This window comes from Lynx rufus, unplaced genomic scaffold, assembly GCF_022079265.1.
Source record: "Lynx rufus isolate CCGP_SWC_20201006 ecotype Redwood Valley unplaced genomic scaffold, mLynRuf1.p SCAF_43, whole genome shotgun sequence".
Lineage (NCBI taxonomy): Eukaryota > Metazoa > Chordata > Mammalia > Carnivora > Felidae > Lynx > Lynx rufus.
The window spans coordinates 982,552-1,001,519 of record NW_025814860.1 but is presented as its reverse complement, the minus strand read 5'-3'; the positions used below and the strand labels follow the sequence as shown (position 1 = coordinate 1,001,519).

Sequence of the window (18,968 nt, the reverse complement as noted above, 5' to 3'; positions counted from 1 at the left end):
GGTCTCCTGGCTCGCAGCTTCACTGGGAGGGCTCGAAGGCCCCAGAGCACAGCTGTGTCAGAACCGCGGGGACACAGTCCAGGGCCACTCGGTGTTGAGAGGGCCGACGCTGCCAGCCTGTCTGTATCCCCACAAATCCTGCCGCTCCCTCTTGAGTTTCTTATTGCTCCGCCTCAAAAAATATACGTGTCTGCAACCTTTAGTCTCTCTGCCGTTTCTTGATTCCTTTCCAAACCTGGGCGGGGGCCCTGGCCTCTGCCTCCCGCTTCTGAGAACCCTCTTCAGGGCAGCCGCTGCCGTCTTCTCCGTCCTCGGCATCAGGCCCGCGCTCCACAGGCTCGTCCTCGCTGTCGCTGTCACTGCTGTCTGTAAGCAGCCTGGAAGGGAGAGGTGCGTTCACTAAAGGCACCATCCCCGGCACGCTCACTCACAGAAGCCCCAGCTGAGAACGGATTCTCCTATTCCCTGTGTTCTCGAAACCAGCACCTCTCCAGTGGGGCGGCCACGGTCCTTGACCACTGTCACAAAATCATCGTGCTGTTGTTTGGGGATCCACCCCCCCCGCCATCCACAGGAGGGGCCGAGGCCAGAGGAGAGCCCTGGGTCTGACCTGTCCCCATACTGGGAAGCCCAAGGACCTACCGGGTGCCAGCCAGCGGCCTGTTGGGGTTTGCAAACTCTCGCCCAGAATCCACATCGAAAGGATCTGAACAGAGGAAGCAAGTAAGAAAAACACCCACACGTGACCTCAGAGCGCACACAAGCCTCCCACAAGCTGGGGCAGGATGCGCCCCCCCCCCCCCAGCTTCTCAAAAAGAGGCTGCGTGCCTGGAGGAGGGTTAGCATTAGTGTCCTGGCACCCAGCCAGGGGGCCTGTGTCCGTGCCAGGGCTCACCGATTTCCTCCTCCCCAGGGTGCTCCTTGGCGCAGGCCAGGAACTCCTGCTCCGCCTGCAGCACCTCCTCTGGGCCGCTGCAGGCCGCGTACTTGTCCAGGAGCTGGCGATTCAGGTCTAGGAAGCCCTTGCCCCATTTGAACTTCCGCAGCAAGATGACAGCAAGGTCGGAGAAGCCTGATGGTGAGGACACAGAAAACGCAAGGATGTTGACAATCCCTCTCCCATCCCAAGTGTGCTCCCAGCACCCTCAAGGCCGTCCCAAGATCTGACACTCTGTCCCACGGTCCAGACGGCCTGCTCACCCGCCTCCGCCATCCACTAAGGAAGGCCCTCTTCCCACGTCTCGTGGGGCCGCCTGTCTGAGCCTCTACTGGGACCATAAATTCTCTGAGGACAAGTGGAGGGGCGACAAAGGTGGGATTGAAATGCTAGCCTGTCCACCTTGACCACCCCACGGGCCCTCCCGTCCCTCCCGGGACGTGCCAGCAGAAAACACACGGCTGGGAGCCTAGCCAGACTTCCAGGCTAGCGGGCTCCGGCGCTCACCGAGGATACAGAAGGTGGCGGCAAAAGCCTCCACGCAAGACAGTTTGCAGGGTCGGCCGTAGTTCACGGGGTTGGCTGCTACCAGGTGGGGCAGCAGCCGCAAGTGGCCCCCACGCATCTTCCCAAACGGTGTCTCATCCAGTCGGGCCCAAGAGCAGTCGATGACCGCGACCCCACACCGTGCCACCAGCTGTCTGTCAGAAGCAGAGGAGGGCTAGGTTCCGGGGGCCCGCACCACGGTGGAGTCCTGAAAACTGACTTCACTAGAGATACAAGAGCATCATTCCCCGGCCCCCAAACAGCCTCAACGGTGTGTGTTCCCGGGGTAGGCTCCTTTATTCACTCCACAAACGTTTACTGAGGTGCTACTATGTCCTGCATTAGGGATGGGGGTGGGGGCGCAAACTAGACAGGTAGAAAAGCCCAGAAAGGAATGATGCGCCAGGGCCGGGGGCTTACTGAGACTCCCGCCCACGCCCCTGACCCCCCGCTCCTACCTGTCCGCGGGGGACACGTACTGGGAGCCCACGGGGCTGAGCACCACACCGCCGAACCTGTGGCCCAGGCGCAGGCAGCGCACCAGGCCCAGGCGGGCCAGCTTGCGGCCCGTGCAGCGCCGGGGGTCGCAGTGGCCCAGCTCCCACATGGCCAGCGGGCACGGCAGCCGCGCCGGCCCCGAAATGCCCTCGTCCTCGGCCGCCTCTGGCTCCACGGACGCTGCACCGGAGCAGAGAAGGGTACCGAGCCTCAGGCGCAGCTCCGAGGGCCCGCCCCGGGCCTGCGACCCCCGGCCCATTCCCCGATCGCGCCCCACTCACCGCGCAGCGCGGCGCCCACCTCCTCCGCGAAGGCCTCCAGGGAGCGGCCCGCGGGGCGCCGAGCGCGGCCGCCTTCGGCCACCGGCCCGCGCGCCGCCCTCCTGCGGCCCATGGCGGGGAAGCAGCCGGGGGTCCCCGACACTCGGGCGCACGCCTCCTCTGCGGCCCACCTGCGCAGGCGCCGGGCCCCACTTCCGGCCCGGCGGCGCCCACGTGACCTAACGGCGCCCACGTGACGGCGCGCGCGGCCGGCGATGGCGGCGAGGTCGGGGGGCTTCTTGCTGCTGCTGCTGCTGCTGCTGCTGGGGCTCGCGGCGCGCGGTTAGTGTCCCTGCGCCCCGGGGCCCCTCCCGTGCGTCCCCCGCCGGCCCCGCCCGGCCGCCTCCTCACCGCCTCGTTCCCCGCAGGGCCCGCTGCCGCCGCTGCCGCCAAGATGAAGGTGGTGGAGGAGCCCAACTCGTTCGGGTGAGCGGCCCCGCGGGGCGCGGCGGGGCGCGGCGGGGCCGCCCGGAGCCCGGTGCCCCCTGACCCTGCCGCTCCCCGCAGGCTCAACAACCCGTTCCTGCCCCAGACCAGTCGCCTCCAGCCCAAGAGGGATCCTTCCCCGCTGTCTGGTGAGTGCGGGACCCTGGATGCGGGGGCGGCGGGGCAGGGAGCCGGGAGCCGGCGTGGGTTCCCGACCCGGGGGCAGAGGGGCAGCCTGGGAGGCCGGTGCCTTGGTTTGTCAGCCTTTCAGAGCTTGAGGGCGCGATGCAATTCCAGAACGTTCTAGGACAAGTTAAGTCGCTACCCCTTTAGTCCTTTTTAATTCCGTCTGTGGAGGTGATCTCCGTGAACAGTTGGGTACAGACGTGTTTCATGCTCACGTTCATGAGCACACAAGTAAAAGCGTGCACTTATTTGCTTTCGTGATTTTTTTCTCTTTTTTTAAGACTTATTTTCTGTCTTTTTCTGTTAAAGTAATAACGACACAGGTTTGCTCATTTGCTCTTGTCGCTCACTGTGTGTCTTGGAACTTTTTAAGAGGGTGAACATAGGTCTTCGCCCTTTTCGCTTGATACTTAGTGGTTTATAGGATGGCTCTGCGTGCCTTTGTTGCCAGGTGTTTGGTTTTTTGGCCATTAGAAACTTTCCTCCTGCGGATCGCCTCTTCCTACCCTGTGTGAGTGGTTTGCTAAGGTCCCATACCACAAGTGGAGTTGCTGGCTCGTTCAGTGAGAAATACAAGCGGGAAACATCTAGTTTTTTTTGTTGTTTTTTTGTTTTTTAACCGCACAGTACTATGTGTTAGGGTCTGTGCTGGGAACGCAGCAATGAGCAAAAAACACAGCTTGTCCTCCTGGAGTTGACGGTCTAACGGGCTGTGCGCGCGCCAGTAAGCTACGAGGTAGGTGAAGTGTAGAGTGGTTGATGGTGGGAAATGCTCCAAAGGTGTGAAAGCGGGGAAGGGCAAGCAAGCAAGCAAGCAAGCACGCAGGCGCACGTGCGTGCCTGTGTGTGTGTGTGTGTGTGTGTGTGTGTGTGTGTGTGTGTGTGCGCGCGCGCGCGCGCGCGCGCGCGCGCGCGTCTGGGGCAAGGGTTGTTTTGAGGGTCGCCGTTTTAATTGTTGTTAAGTAAATTCTACACCCAGCGCAGGGCACAGAGGGGATCCTGAGTTGGGAAGTACTGCTCTATGGACTGAGCCCCCAGCCCGGCGCCCTTGGGGATTCCCCTTTTAAATAGGGGGACAGGAAAAGGCTGAGAAGCGACATTTGGTCGGAGGCTGAAGGCGAAGAGTAAGGGGTGGGGATATCTGGGGAGGAGGGGGCAGCAAAAGGAGTGGCCAGGTAGAGGCCTTGAGCGCGAGGCCAGAGGGATGGGGGGGATGAGATCCGAGAGGGACAGATGTGAGCTTTCACCCTAAACAGATGTATCCTGTTTGTTACGAAAAGCGTGGAAAAGAGAAACGGGGCGGCCAACGCCACGTCTCAGTGCGGCAGTAAGCATTTGCCTCGCCTTTCCTTGTTTTCCTGTGGCCATTCTGAAGAAAGGGAACTTGCGTTTTGTCGCACCATTTGAATCAGGACACCTTATCCCTGGGTAGTTCCAGTCTGGATCGGACCTCCCACCCCCCAAAATTAGTGGTAATTCCATAACTGCTGTGTCCAGTGGTTTCACGGTCTACCCTGAGGGAGGAGGGTGTGCACCCATTTTCTGCCTCTCTCCCGTCCCTGCCTCCGCCAGCTGATGGCACCTGATAAAGAGGGGCGTTCCTTTTCCCCCCTTTTCTTGTTTGTTTCTCTTTTCTTTTTGAGTATCATCGTTGGCTCAGGTTTAAACCGTATTTCTGGAGCTATAGTTGACACATTCACTTTGATGAAGTGGGACAATTGACCACATCCATGCCGTCACGGCCCCAGACGAGGTAGAGAACGGTTCTCTCCCCCAGAAGATTCCTGTGGGTTTCTTTCCAAATCCTCCTCCCCGTCACTTTCTGGTTTCCGTCCCTGTAGAGGAGGGTCATCTGGGCTTGGACTCCAGCTGAACGGAGTTCTGGAGCACATGCTCGCCTGTCTCGTCTTTCCGGACTCGTGTTTCTGGGATTCCTCTGTGTTTTTGTGCCATCACTGTTTTCTTTTTGCTGAGTATATACAGACACTGAGATTCGGGGCACCTGGGGGGCTCAGTCCGTTGAGCATCCCACTCTTGGTTCTGGTTCAGGTCATGATCTCACAGGTCTTGAATCTCACGGGGGATTCAAGCCCCACATGGGCTCTGTGCTGACAACACATAGCCCGCTTGGGGTTCTCTCTTCCTCCCTCTGCCCCTCCCCTACTTGAGTGCACACACGCGCACTCTTTTTCAAAATAAATAAATGTAAAAAAAAAAAAAAGCTAATATTTACTCATAGACTGATTGATAAGGTGTTTGGTTTTTTTTAACTTTTTAAAATCTTATTTTTGAGAGAGAGAGTGAGACGGAGCATGAGTGGGGAGGGACAGAGAGAGGGGGAGACACAGAATCCGAAGCAGGCTCCAGTCTCTGAGCTGTCGGCACGGAGCCTGATGCGGGGCTTGAACGCACAGACTGTGAGATCATGACCTGAGCCGAAGTCGGACGCTTAGCCGACTGAGCCACCCAGGTGCCCCACTGAGGGGTCCCTTCTGTTCTGAAATTGTATCTTAAACGGAAGAGTTATGGCCTACAGAACCATATGCTTATATAAAAGTCCCAGAGAATATTTGGCGTGTTGGGATTATACAGTTCAGATAGTTTGTTAGAAAATATTTTAGAGCTTAGCTTTGTGTAATCAGGACAAAACTCCCCATTTACCACTTACCCCACCTAAATGTGCGTCTTTTACTCTGATGCAAGCAGGCTTCCCAGAGTGCGGTGTCCAGAGATGCTGCTTTATGGAAGGGGAGTGAAGGGTTCGGGGCGTCACAGATACGGACACCCGCCCGGAGCAGCTCGGGGAGAGCACCCAGCTGTCTCAGTAAGAGCTAATTCTGCTAATTAAGCTTCCTTTTGAAAAACCACTAGTGTTACCACCAAAACCTTTAATGTGAGAACCTTGAATTTTTTTTTTAAAGCTTATTTAGTTATTTTGAGAGAGAGCGCACGTGTGTGAGGGGTGGGGGCAGAGAGCGAGCGGGGGAGAGAGAATCCCACGCAGGCTCTGCACTGTCTGCGCAGAGCCCGACACGGGGCTTGAACCCACAGACCGGTGAGATCATGCCCCCAGCCGATATCAAGAGCCGGACGCCCAGCCGACTGAGCCACCCAGGAGCCTCAGTCGGAATGTTTTTTAAATAACGTAGCACAATGATTTTCCTTAAGCAGATGAAAACCAGAATTCAGGAGGTTAGCGACCTGGAGGAGAGCAAGGGGCCTCGGGTAGAGATGGGCCCTTTCGTCAAGTCTGGCGTGCAGGCTAGAAAGTGAGAGTTAACAGGATCACAGCAGTTACCCCGCACTTTCAGTCGCTCGCTGAGTTGTTAAAAACCAGTGCTCTGAGCACATATGATGTATATAAACGAAAATGGTTCCAGTGAAGCACATGGCAAATAAAGTTGAAAAAATTCAGTGAAAAACTGTCCATTCAGCCTGACAATAGTAAATTTCTTTCAGCACTTAAATATTTTTTTTAAGTTTATTTATTTTGAGGCAAAAGAGAGTGTGTGAGTGAGGGAGAGAATCCCAAGCAGGTTCCAAGCTGTCAGTGAAGGAGCCTGATGTGGGGCTTGATCCCATGAACTGTGCGATCTTGACCTGAGCCAAAATCAAGAGTCAGATGCTCAACCGACTGAGCCACCCAGGGGCCCTTTAAGTTTCATTTTTTTTTTTTAACGTTTATTTATTTTTGAGACAGAGACAGAGCATGAGCGGGGGGAGGACCAGAGAGAGAGGGAGACACAGAATCCAAAGCAGGCTCCAGGCTCTGAGCCATCAGCACAGAGCCCGACACGGGGCTTGAACTCAACCACGAGATCATGCCCCGAGCCGAAGTCGGACGCTCAACCGACTGAGTCACCCAGGCGCCCGTTAAGTTTCGTTTTTAAAACAAAGTAGATGAGAGGATCCCTTAATAACAGTGTAAGTTTTCCACATAGAGGAATATTCCTAACTTGATTTTTAAAACCCACGCTGTTATGTTTTGTTGTGTTTTTCCCCCAAAAGCCACGTGTGGGCTTGACTGCTTCCCCGCCACTGACGCCTACAGTCTGGGGAGTTGGAAGGTCAGGGTTGTCTTGTCCACAGTTGTCCAGTTGCAAACCAGAGCAGAGCCTTCACGTTTCCGTGACTTCCCGGCCGTGTCGCGCTCATCAGCAGCTCAGATGCAGGCTCTGCTCAGGAGAAGCTGGCACCAGTGGGCCCCTCCCTGGTTCTTCTCGCTTAGTTTTGTCAAGCGCACGCTTTTGCTTCGGGTGTCGGGAGTTGAAGGGCTGAGCCTAAAGCACTTAGCATAGAGGTCTCACCGGCCACCGGCCACCCGTCCTAAGCGGAGGCCCCCGTCCCTGTGGGCACGCGGCCCTCTCGGTGAAGCAGCTCCGGGCTTCTCCTCCGCCTATGGCTGCTGGGTCATCCCCTGCCGTCAGGGAGACTGGGGAGGGCCTGCCCGGGCTCGGCCACCACAGTGGTGCCACTGGGCCCGCCCCGAGGCAGGAGCTGCACGATCACGTGCGCCCCACGCCCGCTTCTGAGTGCTCCCCAAAGCCTTCCGGAGCCACTGAGGGCTCGGTGTCCTGCTGGCTGGTGTGGCTCCCGCTGTCGCCCAGAGTTCCCGCTCTGTTCTACGGCACACCTAGGACGGTGTCAGAAGTCTCACGTGGGGTTATTACTGTGGACTCACGAAACCTCATGTTCTTAAACTGAGCTGGCCCTCCCGGTTGCACACAGTTGGGTTCATCTGGTTTTAGCTGCAGGGACATAGGTCATCCTCGTAACTTTGAATGTGCAGACGTTCACATGGCTCACGTGCAGCCCGCCTCGTCCTCTTACCTTGTGCTCCCTGGGGGAGGGGGGGCATTCGTTGGTCCTTTTTAAGTGGAGGTGTAATGGATCTGCAACACGGCAGTAGTTCCGGGCGTACAGGACGGGAGTTGGTATTTGTACCCAGTGCAGAGTGATCGCCGTAGCAAGTGTAATTAACAGCCGTCACCTTTCGTAGCTGCGCGTCGCTTTTTCTTGTGATGTGGACTCTTGCTGTCTACTCTCTCAGCAGTTTTCAGAGAGGAAACGTGGTCGGGTTCCAGTCCCCGAGCCTTACTTACACTGGAAGTGTGTTCCGTTTGACCCCCTCACCTATTCGGTCCTCTGGCGGCCACCGGTCTGTTCTCTGGATCTTACGTCTGGTGGTTTATTTTTTAGATTCCACGTGTGACATCCGGTATCTGTGTTTCTCTGATGTCACTTAGCATAGTGCTCTCGAGGTCCACGCACGTCGCGGATGGCAGGATTCCCTCGTCCGTGGCTGAGCGCTGTTCGGCTGTGTCTGCACACCGCCTCTTTATCCCTCCACCGGGCACGGTCACCTAGGTGCTTCCGTGTCTCGGCCGCTGAACTCAGGCTGCAGTGAACACAGGGCTCAGGCGTCTCCTTGAGATGGTGAGATGGTTTTCCTTTCGCTGTTGAGTCGCGGGAGCTCTTTGTATTTTGGGTTTTGAAGCCCTCATCAGACAGGTGGTCTGCAGATACGTTTGCCCGTCCAGGAGCTTGCCTTTTCATCTTGTTGGTCTCTCTCTGTGCGGAAACTTTCCAGTTTTACGTGGTCCCACTTGTCAGTGTTTGCTTTTGTGGCCAGATCCAAAAGTTCATCGCCAAGGCCGCTGTCCGGGAGCTTCCCGCCCATTCTCCTCCAGGAGCTTCGTGGTTTCAGGTCTCACATTCACGTCTTTAATACTTTTTGAGTTAATTTGTGCATGTGGTGTAAGGTAGTGGTCCGGTGTCCCCCGCCATTTATTGAAAAGACCGTCCTGTCCCCACTGGAGATTCTCGGCTCCTTCTCGTGAGTTAATTGACCGTATGTGCGTGTTTATTTCTGGGCTCTCTGTTCCATTCATCTCCCTGTCCTTATGTCAATACTATACTGGGTTGTTTTTTTTTTTTCAGGTTTATTCATTTATTTTTAAGTTATCTGTACACCCATCATGGGGCTTGAACTTACAACCCTGGGATCAAGAGTCACCTACTCTTCTGACTCAGCCAGCTGGGCGCCCCTAGACCGTTTGGATGCTGTTTGTGATTCCGCATTCTGATACTTCTTTTTCCAAGCATAGTAAGAATTCTCTTTTTCATTGTGGCAAAATATACATAAAATTTCCTATTTTAACCAGTCCCTACAGTGCGGGGACATGAAGCACATTCACGTTGTTGTGCGCACCACCATCTGTCTCCAGAAACGTCTCATCTTCTGGAACTGAAGCTACTTAAAGGCCACGCCCCTGTTCCCCTGCCCCAGCCCCGACACCACCTTCTACGTCTGTCTGAATTTGCTCTAGATAGCTGCCGTGGTCTGGATGTGTCCCCCCCACTTTTGTACGTTGATGCCTGAACCCCCAAACTGATGGTATTAAGAGGTGCTTACGTCACAAGGGTGGAGCCCTCGACAGTGGGACCCGCACCCTCTTCCCTTCCCAAGGGAGGCGCCAGACCTTTCCAGCCGCTTCCACCACGTGGGGGACGTCAGAGGTGCCTCCCCCTGTCCCCGTGAACCAGAACTTGACCGTGCTGGTGCCCTATCTTCCAGCCTCCTGAACTGTGAAAAATTAGTTTAGAACTCACCCCGGGTGTGGTCTTTTGTTAGAGGCACTCACACGGACTAAGGACCTCACGTAAGTGGAGTCCTGTGCTGGCCTTTTTGTGACCGGTGTGGCTCACTTGGCGTAGGTCTCCAAGGTTCGGCTCTGTTTCAACAGGTGTCAGGATGAACTTGTGAAGGCTGAATAATACTCCATCGTACGTATAGATTTTATTTTTTTAATTTTTATTTCTTGATGTTTATTTATTTTTGAGAGAGACAGAGAGAATGCGAGTGGGTTAGGGGGAGAGGGAGACACAGAAGCAGAAGCAGGCTCCAGGCTCCGAGCTGTCGGCACAGAGCCCGACGTGGGGCTCGAACTCACGAGCTGTGAGATCATGACCTGAGCCAAAGTCGGACGCTCAACCGACTGACCCACCCAGGCGCCCCTTAATGTTTATTTTTAATGTTTGTTTTTGAGATAGAGTACGTGTGTGAGAGGGGCAGAGAGAGAATCCCAAGAAGGGTCCATGCTGTCAGCACAAACCCTGATCGATCCCACAAACCATGAGATCGTGACCTGAGCTGAAGTCAAGAGTCGGGTGCTCAACAGGCTGTCCCCCCGCCAGGCGCCCCGAGTTATTTTTGTGTACGGTGTAGAGTAAGGGTCCAGCGTCATCCTTGTGTGCGTGCAAGTTTCCCAGCACCATTTTTGGAGAAGACGGTCTCTTCCCTGCTGAATGGTCTTGGCACCCACATCATATCATATGGATGTATGTTCAGGACTTTATTTATGAGGTATCTTCTGTCCTGTCGCTGCACCTGTCTGTCTTTAAGCCAGGGTCGCACTGTTCTAACGTGTAGTCTTTTTTTTTTTAATTTTTTTTTTTTCAACGTTTATTTATTTTTGGGACAGAGAGAGACAGAGCATGAACGGGGGAGGGGCAGAGAGAGAGGGAGACACAGAATCGGAAACAGGCTCCAGGCTCCGAGCCATCAGCCCAGAGCCTGACGCGGGGCTCAAACTCACGGACCGCGAGGTCGTGACCTGGCTGAAGTCGGACGCTTAACCGACTGCGCCACCCAGGCGCCCCCTAACGTGTAGTCTTGAAGTAAGTTTTGAAATAAGGAATTTTTTCAGCTGTTCTTTTTCAAGATAGTTTTGGCTGTTTGGGGTTCTTTGAGATTCTGTTTTAATTTTAGGATGGGTTTTACTATTTCTGTAAAAAAAAAAAAAAAAAAACGTTCCTGGGATTTTGATATGGATTGCCCTCAATTAGGTTATTTAGGAGAGTATTCACATTTTAATATTAAATCGTCCTATCCATGAACACAGGGTCTCTCTCCATTTATTTCATTTATTTACATGCTTCATTTTTTAGGTGCTATCTTGTAGTTTTCTCTGTACAAGTATTTTGCCTCTTCGGTTTATTCCAAAATAGATGTATTTTTTGGTACCCTTATAAATGGAATCGTTGTCTTAAATTTCCTTTTTGGGTTGTTGTCAGTGTAGAAAAACACACATCGTTCTTCAATGTCAACTTTGTATCTTGCCCCTTTGCTCACAGATTTTTGTGGACTCTAGGGTTTGCTTTTCTTTCTTTTCCCTTTTTGTTTATTTTGGGGAGGAAGGAGGCGTGCAGAGTGTCCCAAGCGGGTTCCTTGCTGTCACCACAAAGCCTGACGCAGGGCTCGGTCCCACAAACCGTGAGATCGTGACCTGAGCTGAAATCAAGGGTCAGACACTGATCCGACTGAGTCGCCCAGGAGTCCCCACTAGGGTTTTCTACATACACGATCATGTCGTCTGCTAATGTGGCCACGTAGTTCTTTCTTCCTTTCCAGTTTGGATGCCTTTTCTTTCTCGCCTGATCGCTGTGGTAGAACTTGAGTGCAGCGTCGACGGCGAAGGGCGCCCGACGGGAGGAGGAACGCGCTGGGTGTTGCCCGCGTTCCGTCTGAGGTCAGCCGTGGGGTCGGCCCATACGGCTTCTGCGTTGGTGGCAGTTTCCTTCGTTTCCTTGGTTGTGGAGGCTTTGTGTCATGAAAGAGGGTTGAATTTTGTCAGGTGCTTTTTCTGCAACAGTCGCGTGGCCGTGGGGTCCCCCCTCTGTCTGGTAGTGGATCGTGTTGTTACCGTGATTGTTGTATTTTGAACCATCCTCACGTTCTAGGAATCAACCCCACTTGGTGACGACGTAGGAGCCTTTCAATGCATTGTTACAATCAGTCTGCTAGTGTTTCGTGGAGGGTTTTTGCACTCCTGTTCAGAGTGGATATTGGACCGTGGTTTCCTTGTGACTTGTTGACTTTGGGTTCGGGGTGACGCTGGCCCCACCCCGTGAAGCAGCGCGTGGTCCGCTCTTCCGTGGCTTGGGGACCCTTGAGAAGGACTGATAAATGGTGCGTTCCTAGGAACCGCCCGTTTCGCATAGGTGACCGATCGGTTGGCGGCCGGCTCGTTCAGTATTCGGTAGCCGTCTTTCAGCCAAACTGGCAGCTTCCCCACGTTCCTGCCTGGTTTTAGGGGTTTCAGCGCTCGTGTGTGTGTTGTAGTCAGTCTAGCGAAACACTTAGGATCTTGGGGAGCTTTTTAAAGAAGCGGTGTTGGCTTTTACTGCTTTTCGTTTTCTTTCTTCTGCCAGCTTTGTGTCTCGTGTGCTCGTTTTAGTGCTGTGTGAGAGCTAGGTCACGGGCGTGAGCGCGTACTTGAACGTGCCGGAGACGCCCGGCCCCCTCTCAGCACCTGGGCTCTGAGCCTCCTGCTCTCCTTGTCTCGAGTATTTCCTGATTTCCCTGAGTGTAATTACTCTGGATCTGTGCATTTCCTGCTTCTGCTGTTGATTTCTGGTTTCCGTTGTGATCAGAAAGTGGCGTTTTAGTCCTTTTAGGTTTATTCAGAACAGAACACCCGTTGTCTCTCCTGACCGTCTGTGGCATACGGTCGCTCTGGTGGCGGTGTGGCCGCCCCGGCCCTCTTTCTCCTGACTCTCACGGCCAACGGGAGCCTCTCTGAGGGGTCTCCTCCCCTTGGCCGGCCTGTGCCTTTTGACCGGATGGATAGTTAATTCCTTCCCTTGGACGTGTTGATAAGGAAGGACTCCCAGGAAACAGTGTATTTCGTCCCTCGTTTCCTCCCTTGTGACGCTTCTTTCCCTCTGTGTCACTCTGGGGGTTCGTAACATCAGGTTATTCAGATCTGATTGCAGTTTCTCGTCAGTTTGAGTCACGAACAAAATCAGCGTCCCCCCCAGCTCTGCTGTCCGTCTCAGGCTCACCTCCTCAGACGCCGGGGACCCACCAGCAAAGACGTGTGATGGTTTTGTGATGCACCTTCCACATTCGGTAGACTGACAAGTCTGTGCCGCAGCCGTGACTTCGCCTTCGCCGTTCCAAGGGGAGGGCACCCGGTGGGGACCGGGTCCCCTCCGCCATCCCCCGTCTGCCTGGTGGGTGGGTTGACGGCCGCGTCCTTCACTGCGCCGCCTTCCAGGCTGGGTCACCCGACGGGCCTCAGTACTCGTTGCCCTTGGGTGTCTGCCGAGGGTCTGGGCCTGTCCTCCTTGGAGTTCCCCTCTTCTGTCACATTGGGGACTTTCTTCTGGTCCTCCCAGACGCTCGGCCCATCCGAGCCCTCCCGTGGGGGCCCCCATGCTGCGGCCCCGCCCCACGGCCCGGCTCTTCCGTCTTTCGGAGTGGCATCGAGCCCTCGTCTCCGCCGTCTGCTCCCGCGTTCCTTCCCGCTGTCCCCTGTTCTTGTGTCTTCCTGGGTCCCAGTTCTTCTAGTACATTTAGAAGCCTTTACTCCCAGAGAGCCGTATGGGCTTCTGCTGGGACCGCTCTGTCACCGTTCCCCTAGATGAGGCCCTGTGTCCCCGGGTAGGGATTTGTTGCGACCTGGGCTCCGTGCCGAGGCTCCTCGTCGATGACCCGTGAGCGCGCGGCTGCTTTCGCCCGTCTTCCTTTCCCCATGTCCCCACGCTTCTTGGGGCCCCGTTGTCCCCCGGCCGCCTCCCGCCCCCAGCTCCAGGAAGTCTCAGCGCCCACCTTTCTGCCCGAGCGCGGAGGCCGGACGGAGGCCAGCCCACCAGCTGCAGGGTGCCCGCTGTCGCCCTCGGAGGTCACTTCAGTGGGCCCCGGTGCTCCTGTCCCGAGTCCCAGCCACGGGCGCCCCCGCCGGACTCGGCTGTCGCGCTCTCTTCCAGGGCCCGCGCACCTCTTCAGGCTCTCCGGCAAGTGCTTCAGCCTGGTGGAGTCCACGTGAGTGCAGGGCGCTGCCGGCGGGGACGGGCGCCGGGACCCCCCTGACGCCGCTGTGCCCGCAGGTACAAGTACGAGCTGTGCCCCTTCCACAACGTGACGCAGCACGAGCAGACCTTCCGCTGGAACGCTTACAGCGGGATCCTGGGGTGAGAGGGGCCGCGGGCTGCTCGCGGGGACCCTCGCCCCCGACAGGCGCCCCCGGCCCGCCTCACGCGCTCGTCCCCCCCCCCCCCCCCCAGCATCTGGCACGAGTGGGAGATCTCTAACAACACCTTCAGGGGCATGTGGATGAGGGACGGCGACTCCTGCCGCTCCCGGAGCCGGCAGAGCAAGGTGGGCCTGCGTTGGGGGGACCCCGGGGGGAGGGGGGCAGGCTCCTCGCCCCCCACCTGCCCACCAAGGCTCTCCCACAGGTGGAGCTTACCTGTGGGAAAAGCAACCGCCTGGCACACGTGTCTGAGCCCAGCACCTGCGTCTACGCGCTGACCTTCGAGACGCCTCTGGTCTGCCACCCGCACTCCCTGTTAGGTGGGCCCCGGGGTGGGGGGGGCCGCCCCAGGGGTGCGGGGGGGTGGGGTGGGCAGAGGCGCTCGGCTAAGCCCCCGTCTGCTGGGTCGCCTGCAGTGTACCCGGCCCTGCCGGCGGCCCTGCAGCACAGGTGGGACCAGGTGGAACAGGACCTGGCTGACGAGCTGATCACGTCCCAGGTGAGGCGTCAGGCGGGCACCCCCTTGCCCGGGCACAGGGCGGCCAGGAGCTGGGGGTTCCCTCTTCCACGACCCTCAGGGCTACGAGAAGTTGCTCAGGGCGCTCTTTGAGGAGGCCGGCTACTTGAAGACCCCGGAGGACAGTGACTCCATGCGGGAAGGAGGTGCCAAGGCCCTGGCGTTCCAGACCCTGGAGAACTGCAGTGAGGTACAGACGGGAAAGGGCGCTCCAGCCCTGGGCTGGCCTCCCGCCGCGGGGCCACGGCGCTGCCCTTTTACCTGCTCTGTTCCAGGCACACAGGGAGCTGTGGAAGGAGGTCAGGAGACTCCGGAGCGTGCTGACACAGCATGGCATCCCCTACGCGCAGGCGGCGGGTGAGTCCCGCGGGGGGGGGGGGGGGGGGGGGGGCTCAGCCCACCCGCGGGACCTGCGCTGACCCCCTGCCGCTCGCCGTTCTGGCAGAAACGCCCCCCTCTGAGCACGGGGGCCCCAGGACACCCACAGACGGGACAGCGGAACAGCTCCGAGGCGACCCGGGACGGCGAGGGAACACCTTGTGACCTGAGACAGGCCTCGGGGGCAGAGCCAGGCTGGCGGGGAGGGGAGCAGCATCACGGGGGTGGGGGTGGGGGGGGGCTTCCTCTGCCTTCGGGGCCGGCCGGCCATCAGCATTGGCTCAGAGAGGCAGACAGAATAAAGATTCAAAGTTTTAATTAATTTCCATACTGATAAAAATAATTCCATGAATTCTGTAAACCATTGCATAAATGCTATAGTGTAAAAAAATTTAAACAAGTGTTAACTTGGAACGGTTCACTACAAGTAAATGATTATGCTTTATAAATACTACCTTCTGGGTTAAGAAAATTCATTCCAGTAACGACCTCCTCTAAATACTCAGAACAAACAGAGATTGAGGCTTCCATAAATTAATCCACGTGAAGTGTCCACACTGAGCTGAGGTCTTCTGCCGACCCCAGTTCCAAACAGCCAGAGGCCGTAACGTGCCCCGTGATCGCTAAGACCGCACCCAGTGCTCCCGTCACCCGTGCGAGGGCGGTGGCCCAGCCCGTGAGGCCTGCGGGGTAGGGACGCCTCTTGCAGGAGACCAGGGCCGCCGCAGCCAAGACCCCGAGCAGAAAGGACCGGCTCAGGCAGGGCCGAGGGGCCCCGCGACGCTGCAGCCCTGCCTGGTCTGCCTGCTGTGCGGAGCCCGCCCGAGCCGCCTACGGGGAGCACGCGGGCTGTTCCCAGTTTGTCATCTGACGATGCCGAGGCTGGGGACCCACAATAAAAACGTTGTTCTGTTTCCCATAAAAGACCAAAGGTCTGAAATGTGAAACAAGTGCATAAATATTAATAAAAATAATTTTAAACGGTGGTAACAGTAGCACAAAATATACGTCATTTCTAAGAGCTAATAAATCATCACTATCATTAAAAACAAAGTCGATTCACTAAAACCAAGTCGATGGTCACCTGTAGGAGTGGACTCGCTGCAGCCCGCCACGGGCCCCCTTAAAGGACAGAACTATCGCTTTGTCTTACGTTAAAAATGTTTTAAACCTCTTACTAAATATTTGGTCACTGATAATTTTTACCGAGCCATTCTGCGCTTTAAAAAATGCTATTAAAAGTCTTTGGCAAAGCCACAGTGGGCCGAGAGGCACCGGCGCTCACTTCCGGGCCAGAGGGGCCGTGACCTGCTCCCACCCCAGCGGCAGGTTCGGGAAAGATCTTGCAGCCATCTAGATGTGCCTCGGGGAGAGCAAAGTCTGGGTAGACCACTCACCTCTTTTGCTCCTCCCCAGATTGCTAGGAAAAATGACCCAGTGCAGACCAGAGAAGATTCTGGTCCTCACCAAAACCAGACCCGTTCTCGGGAGTGTTTTTGCCACGGCAGGGCAGCCAGGTTCTCTCTGCAACCCTGGGGTCCCCCGAGTGACCCTGGTAATACCTGGGTTACACTGCGGCCTGTGAGCCTCTCCCTTGCAGGCAGGGGTCCCGGGCGGGCGTCTGGTCGCAGGGAGGGGCACGAGCGAGTCTCTGGCCTCAGGCTGCCCGCAAAGGAGCCGGGACGCCCTCCAGCAGGCTCCAGAGGCTATGGGTGCCACCGAGGCACAGCTTTGTAAAACTAACGCGGAAGCCTCCACCAACGGGCCCCCCCGCCGTGCTGCTCACTAGAGGAGAGAACGGACCCGCGCGAAGGGCCTCCTTCGCTCCTTGTGCAAGGCTCAGGCACTTAGAAAAAGTGGCCACGGGTCATGGGGCAAATCAGGCGCAACGCCATTTCACGGGCCTGGAATACAAACCTCTAATTAATGTGCGCGTGCACGCCATCGAGAGCGTCCCTTTCACAAAACTAAAACCCTAGATGTGTCTTTCAGTCTCACTGCTATAAATACTATGTCTGCACTTAATTTGGAAACTATTGAGAAGTCCTAGGTGTTTCTCACTACTAGATAAACGCTCATCTCAGAAGTACTAATTTCAGAAGAGGAAATCAAAGGTCTTTACCATACCGTGAATTAACAAGAAACTGACAGGAAATGTCCTCAGCTCACAGTACACATACAAAGCTTCATGTTACCGCGTAGTAAAAAAATCACGAACCTAGGAAGCAGCTTACAGCAACTTAGAACGTCTAAATCCCCCGGTTTACAAAGTGCTGGTCAGGGTCCCGGTGCGTCAGGTCCGCGAGCCCCCGTCGTTCCGGAGCCCGGGGGCGCCCGAGGGGCCGGTGAGGACGCGGCGGTCACCACGGGAGCGGTGGGCCCTCGCAGCAGGCGCAGGGCTGCAGGGCGCCGCCGCGGGCCCGCTCCCGGCACACGGCGCACTGCTTGGCTCGAAGCTGGAGGATCACCTGTGGGGCGAGACCCAGGTGACGCAGCGGCAGGACCGGGGACGCCCCGGAACAAAGGCGGGGGTGGGAGATCCTTCACGAGGACCAGGGAGCTGAGCTGCCGCACCAGCGTGGGAAGGGGTGGCCGGGCGGGTGGCCGCCTCGATGGGCTGGGCCCAGATGGAGGCCCACACCTGTGCCTTGTGGCCAGCAGGCGGGCTCACGGGACTGGGCTCATCAGATCCCTGACCCGGGACCAAGCCCAGCGGCCAAGAGGGCAGCCAGAGCTGGAGGGGGGGGTGGGGAAGCTGCACCTCAGACCAATGGAGGGGGAGAGGGCGCAAGAGACAGGGCTCTGGAACCTTCAGATGCTCCAGGTTCTAACACAAAGCCCTGGCCTGGAAGGGGTCCGGAGCTGAGTGCAGAGAACACCAAGCGTGGAACAGGCCGAGATGCCACGGCGACCCTGGAGGGTGACTCCGGACCGCGCGGGGCAGGGCCGGAGGGCAGGGCCGGCAGGCGGGGAAGGAAGAGGGTTGTGGCCCCCGGACTCACCCCGTCCACGGCTTCCAGATCCAGGCGCAGCCGAGTCTGCAGCGAGTGCAGCTTGGGGAGGGGGGTGGCTCCGAGGTCGGCACAGCGCGGCAGCCCCGGGAGCGTGGCGCCCGGCCCTCGGCCCTCCAGCTCCTCCCGCAGCCTCCGGAACTGGGCCTCCACCTCCTCCTTCTTCTGCAGCGCCAGCTGCCGCGCACTGTCGGCCGCCAGCGCCCGCTCCTTGGCCTCCTTGGCCTCCCGCTGCCACGCGTCACAGGCCTGAAACCCAGGGGGCTGCGCTGTAGCGGCCGGTGCAGGGGGAGCTCCCGCGCGCCTGCGCCTGTCCCGCCGGCCCTGCGCCCCGGCCCCTCCCGGCTCACCTGCTTCACCTGCTGCCAGGACTCCTCCCACTGCCGGATCTTCCTCTTGGCCTCGTCCAGCTGCCGCCTGACCCGGGCCAGCTCCGCTCCGCTCGGGCTGGCGCTTGAGGCGGGGGCAGGGCCGGCGTTCAGGATGGGGGACGGGCTGGGAGAGAAGCTGCCGGAAACAAAGTCCCAGATGCTCCCGGGGACGCCGTTCAAGCCTGAGTGTGGACAAGACGAGACGGGAGAGGTCACCTGCGGGAGCGCCTCCCTGGCAGCCTTTGGGGCTTGGCAGACAAGGACACGTGCCCCAGATCTTTCTACCCGGCCCCTGTCCGGCTGCCTGGGGGGCTTGAGGCAGAGAAGGGAGTGAATTTGCAAGTGTCGCGTCGTGTGCCGCAGCGGCATCAAACTCTGGTCCCTGAAACCCGTTCCGCCTCCAAATCGTGAGGACCCCAGAGGGCCTGGGGTGACACCTACTGATCTGTGTTCGTGACATAACAAATTAAAACGATACTTAAAAATACTCCTTTAAGACATAGCAAGTCACGTGAAAGAACGTTTTCCAGGGAAGAAGCACCGTCCATGGTTTCTGCCCGTCTGTGCTGCGCTGGGTCTCCAGTGACGTCCCCAGCCTGAGGCCCTCCACCGCACACGAGTGACAGCGGGGCCACCATGTGTTGTCACAACAGGGTCTCAGGGTCCCGGCCACGCACAGGCCGGGGCTTCGTGCCCTGAGGCACCGCCAGCGAACCCACAGACTGGCCAGGGGACCCCC

The 18,968-nt window shown here is 57.5% G+C and overlaps 3 protein-coding genes across 10 annotated transcripts in view; 1 reads left to right on the top strand and 2 right to left on the bottom strand.

Moving 5' to 3' along the window:
* Positions 1–4: 4 nt before the first annotated feature.
* TSR3 (TSR3 ribosome maturation factor) lies at positions 5–2,422 on the bottom strand. Of its 2 annotated transcripts, none has more exons than XM_047098040.1 (6): positions 2,263–2,422; positions 1,963–2,161; positions 1,445–1,638; positions 896–1,072; positions 643–706; positions 5–377 (listed from the first exon to the last, which is right to left on the bottom strand). In XM_047098040.1, the coding sequence occupies exons 1-6, from the start codon at positions 2,372–2,374 to the stop codon at positions 200–202; spliced, it is 924 nt and encodes a 307-aa protein (XP_046953996.1). In that variant the 5' UTR covers positions 2,375–2,422; the 3' UTR covers positions 5–199. The 2 variants fall into 2 exon arrangements, with proteins under 2 accessions (XP_046953996.1, XP_046953995.1); XM_047098039.1 differs by having other exon boundaries at positions 1,942–2,161; positions 2,263–2,421.
* Positions 2,423–2,504: 82 nt separating this feature from the next.
* Positions 2,505–15,821, top strand: GNPTG (N-acetylglucosamine-1-phosphate transferase subunit gamma). 4 transcript variants are annotated; one of them, XM_047098094.1, is made up of 11 exons: positions 2,505–2,583; positions 2,670–2,727; positions 2,809–2,876; positions 13,687–13,741; positions 13,807–13,890; positions 13,984–14,077; positions 14,158–14,272; positions 14,369–14,451; positions 14,531–14,659; positions 14,745–14,826; positions 14,915–15,821. In XM_047098094.1, the coding sequence occupies exons 1-11, from the start codon at positions 2,517–2,519 to the stop codon at positions 15,010–15,012; spliced, it is 933 nt and encodes a 310-aa protein (XP_046954050.1). In that variant the 5' UTR covers positions 2,505–2,516; the 3' UTR covers positions 15,013–15,821. The 4 variants fall into 4 exon arrangements, with proteins under 4 accessions (XP_046954050.1, XP_046954049.1, XP_046954048.1 ...); XM_047098093.1 differs by having other exon boundaries at positions 14,531–14,826; positions 14,915–15,025; XM_047098092.1 differs by lacking the exons at positions 2,505–2,583; positions 2,670–2,727; positions 2,809–2,876 and having other exon boundaries at positions 10,676–13,741.
* UNKL (unk like zinc finger) overlaps positions 15,147–18,968 on the bottom strand; it is a 37,484-nt gene continuing 33,662 nt past the window's right edge. For 3 of the 4 annotated variants that reach the window (XM_047098087.1, XM_047098088.1, XM_047098089.1), the window contains 3 exons: positions 18,209–18,411; positions 17,850–18,107; positions 15,147–17,315 (listed from right to left, as the gene is read on the bottom strand). In XM_047098087.1, coding sequence (XP_046954043.1) covers positions 17,208–17,315; positions 17,850–18,107; positions 18,209–18,411 — 569 coding nt within the window. In that variant the 3' untranslated portion in view covers positions 15,147–17,207. Of the gene's footprint in view, positions 17,316–17,343; positions 18,108–18,208; positions 18,412–18,968 lie in introns of those variants that run through there. The other variant, XM_047098086.1, reaches the window with a different exon arrangement.

Bases quoted from the DNA above. Each gene is read 5' to 3' on its own strand.
- TSR3 (XM_047098039.1), bottom strand. From the start codon at position 2,374: ATGGGCCGCAGGAGGGCGGCGCGCGGGCCGGTGGCCGAAGGCGGCCGC. The intron at 1,639-1,941 runs GTAGGAGCGGGG...TGCTTCTGACAG, and splicing joins TACGTGTCCCCCGCGGACAG to ACAGCTGGTGGCACGGTGTG. The intron at 1,073-1,444 runs GTGAGCGCCGGA...CCTCACCATCAG, and splicing joins CGCCACCTTCTGTATCCTCG to GCTTCTCCGACCTTGCTGTC.
- GNPTG (XM_047098090.1), top strand. From the start codon at position 13,407: ATGACCCGTGAGCGCGCGGCTGCTTTCGCCCGTCTTCCTTTCCCCATG. The intron at 13,891-13,983 runs GTGAGAGGGGCC...CCCCCCCCCCAG, and splicing joins GCTTACAGCGGGATCCTGGG to CATCTGGCACGAGTGGGAGA. The intron at 14,273-14,368 runs GTGGGCCCCGGG...GGTCGCCTGCAG, and splicing joins CCACCCGCACTCCCTGTTAG to TGTACCCGGCCCTGCCGGCG.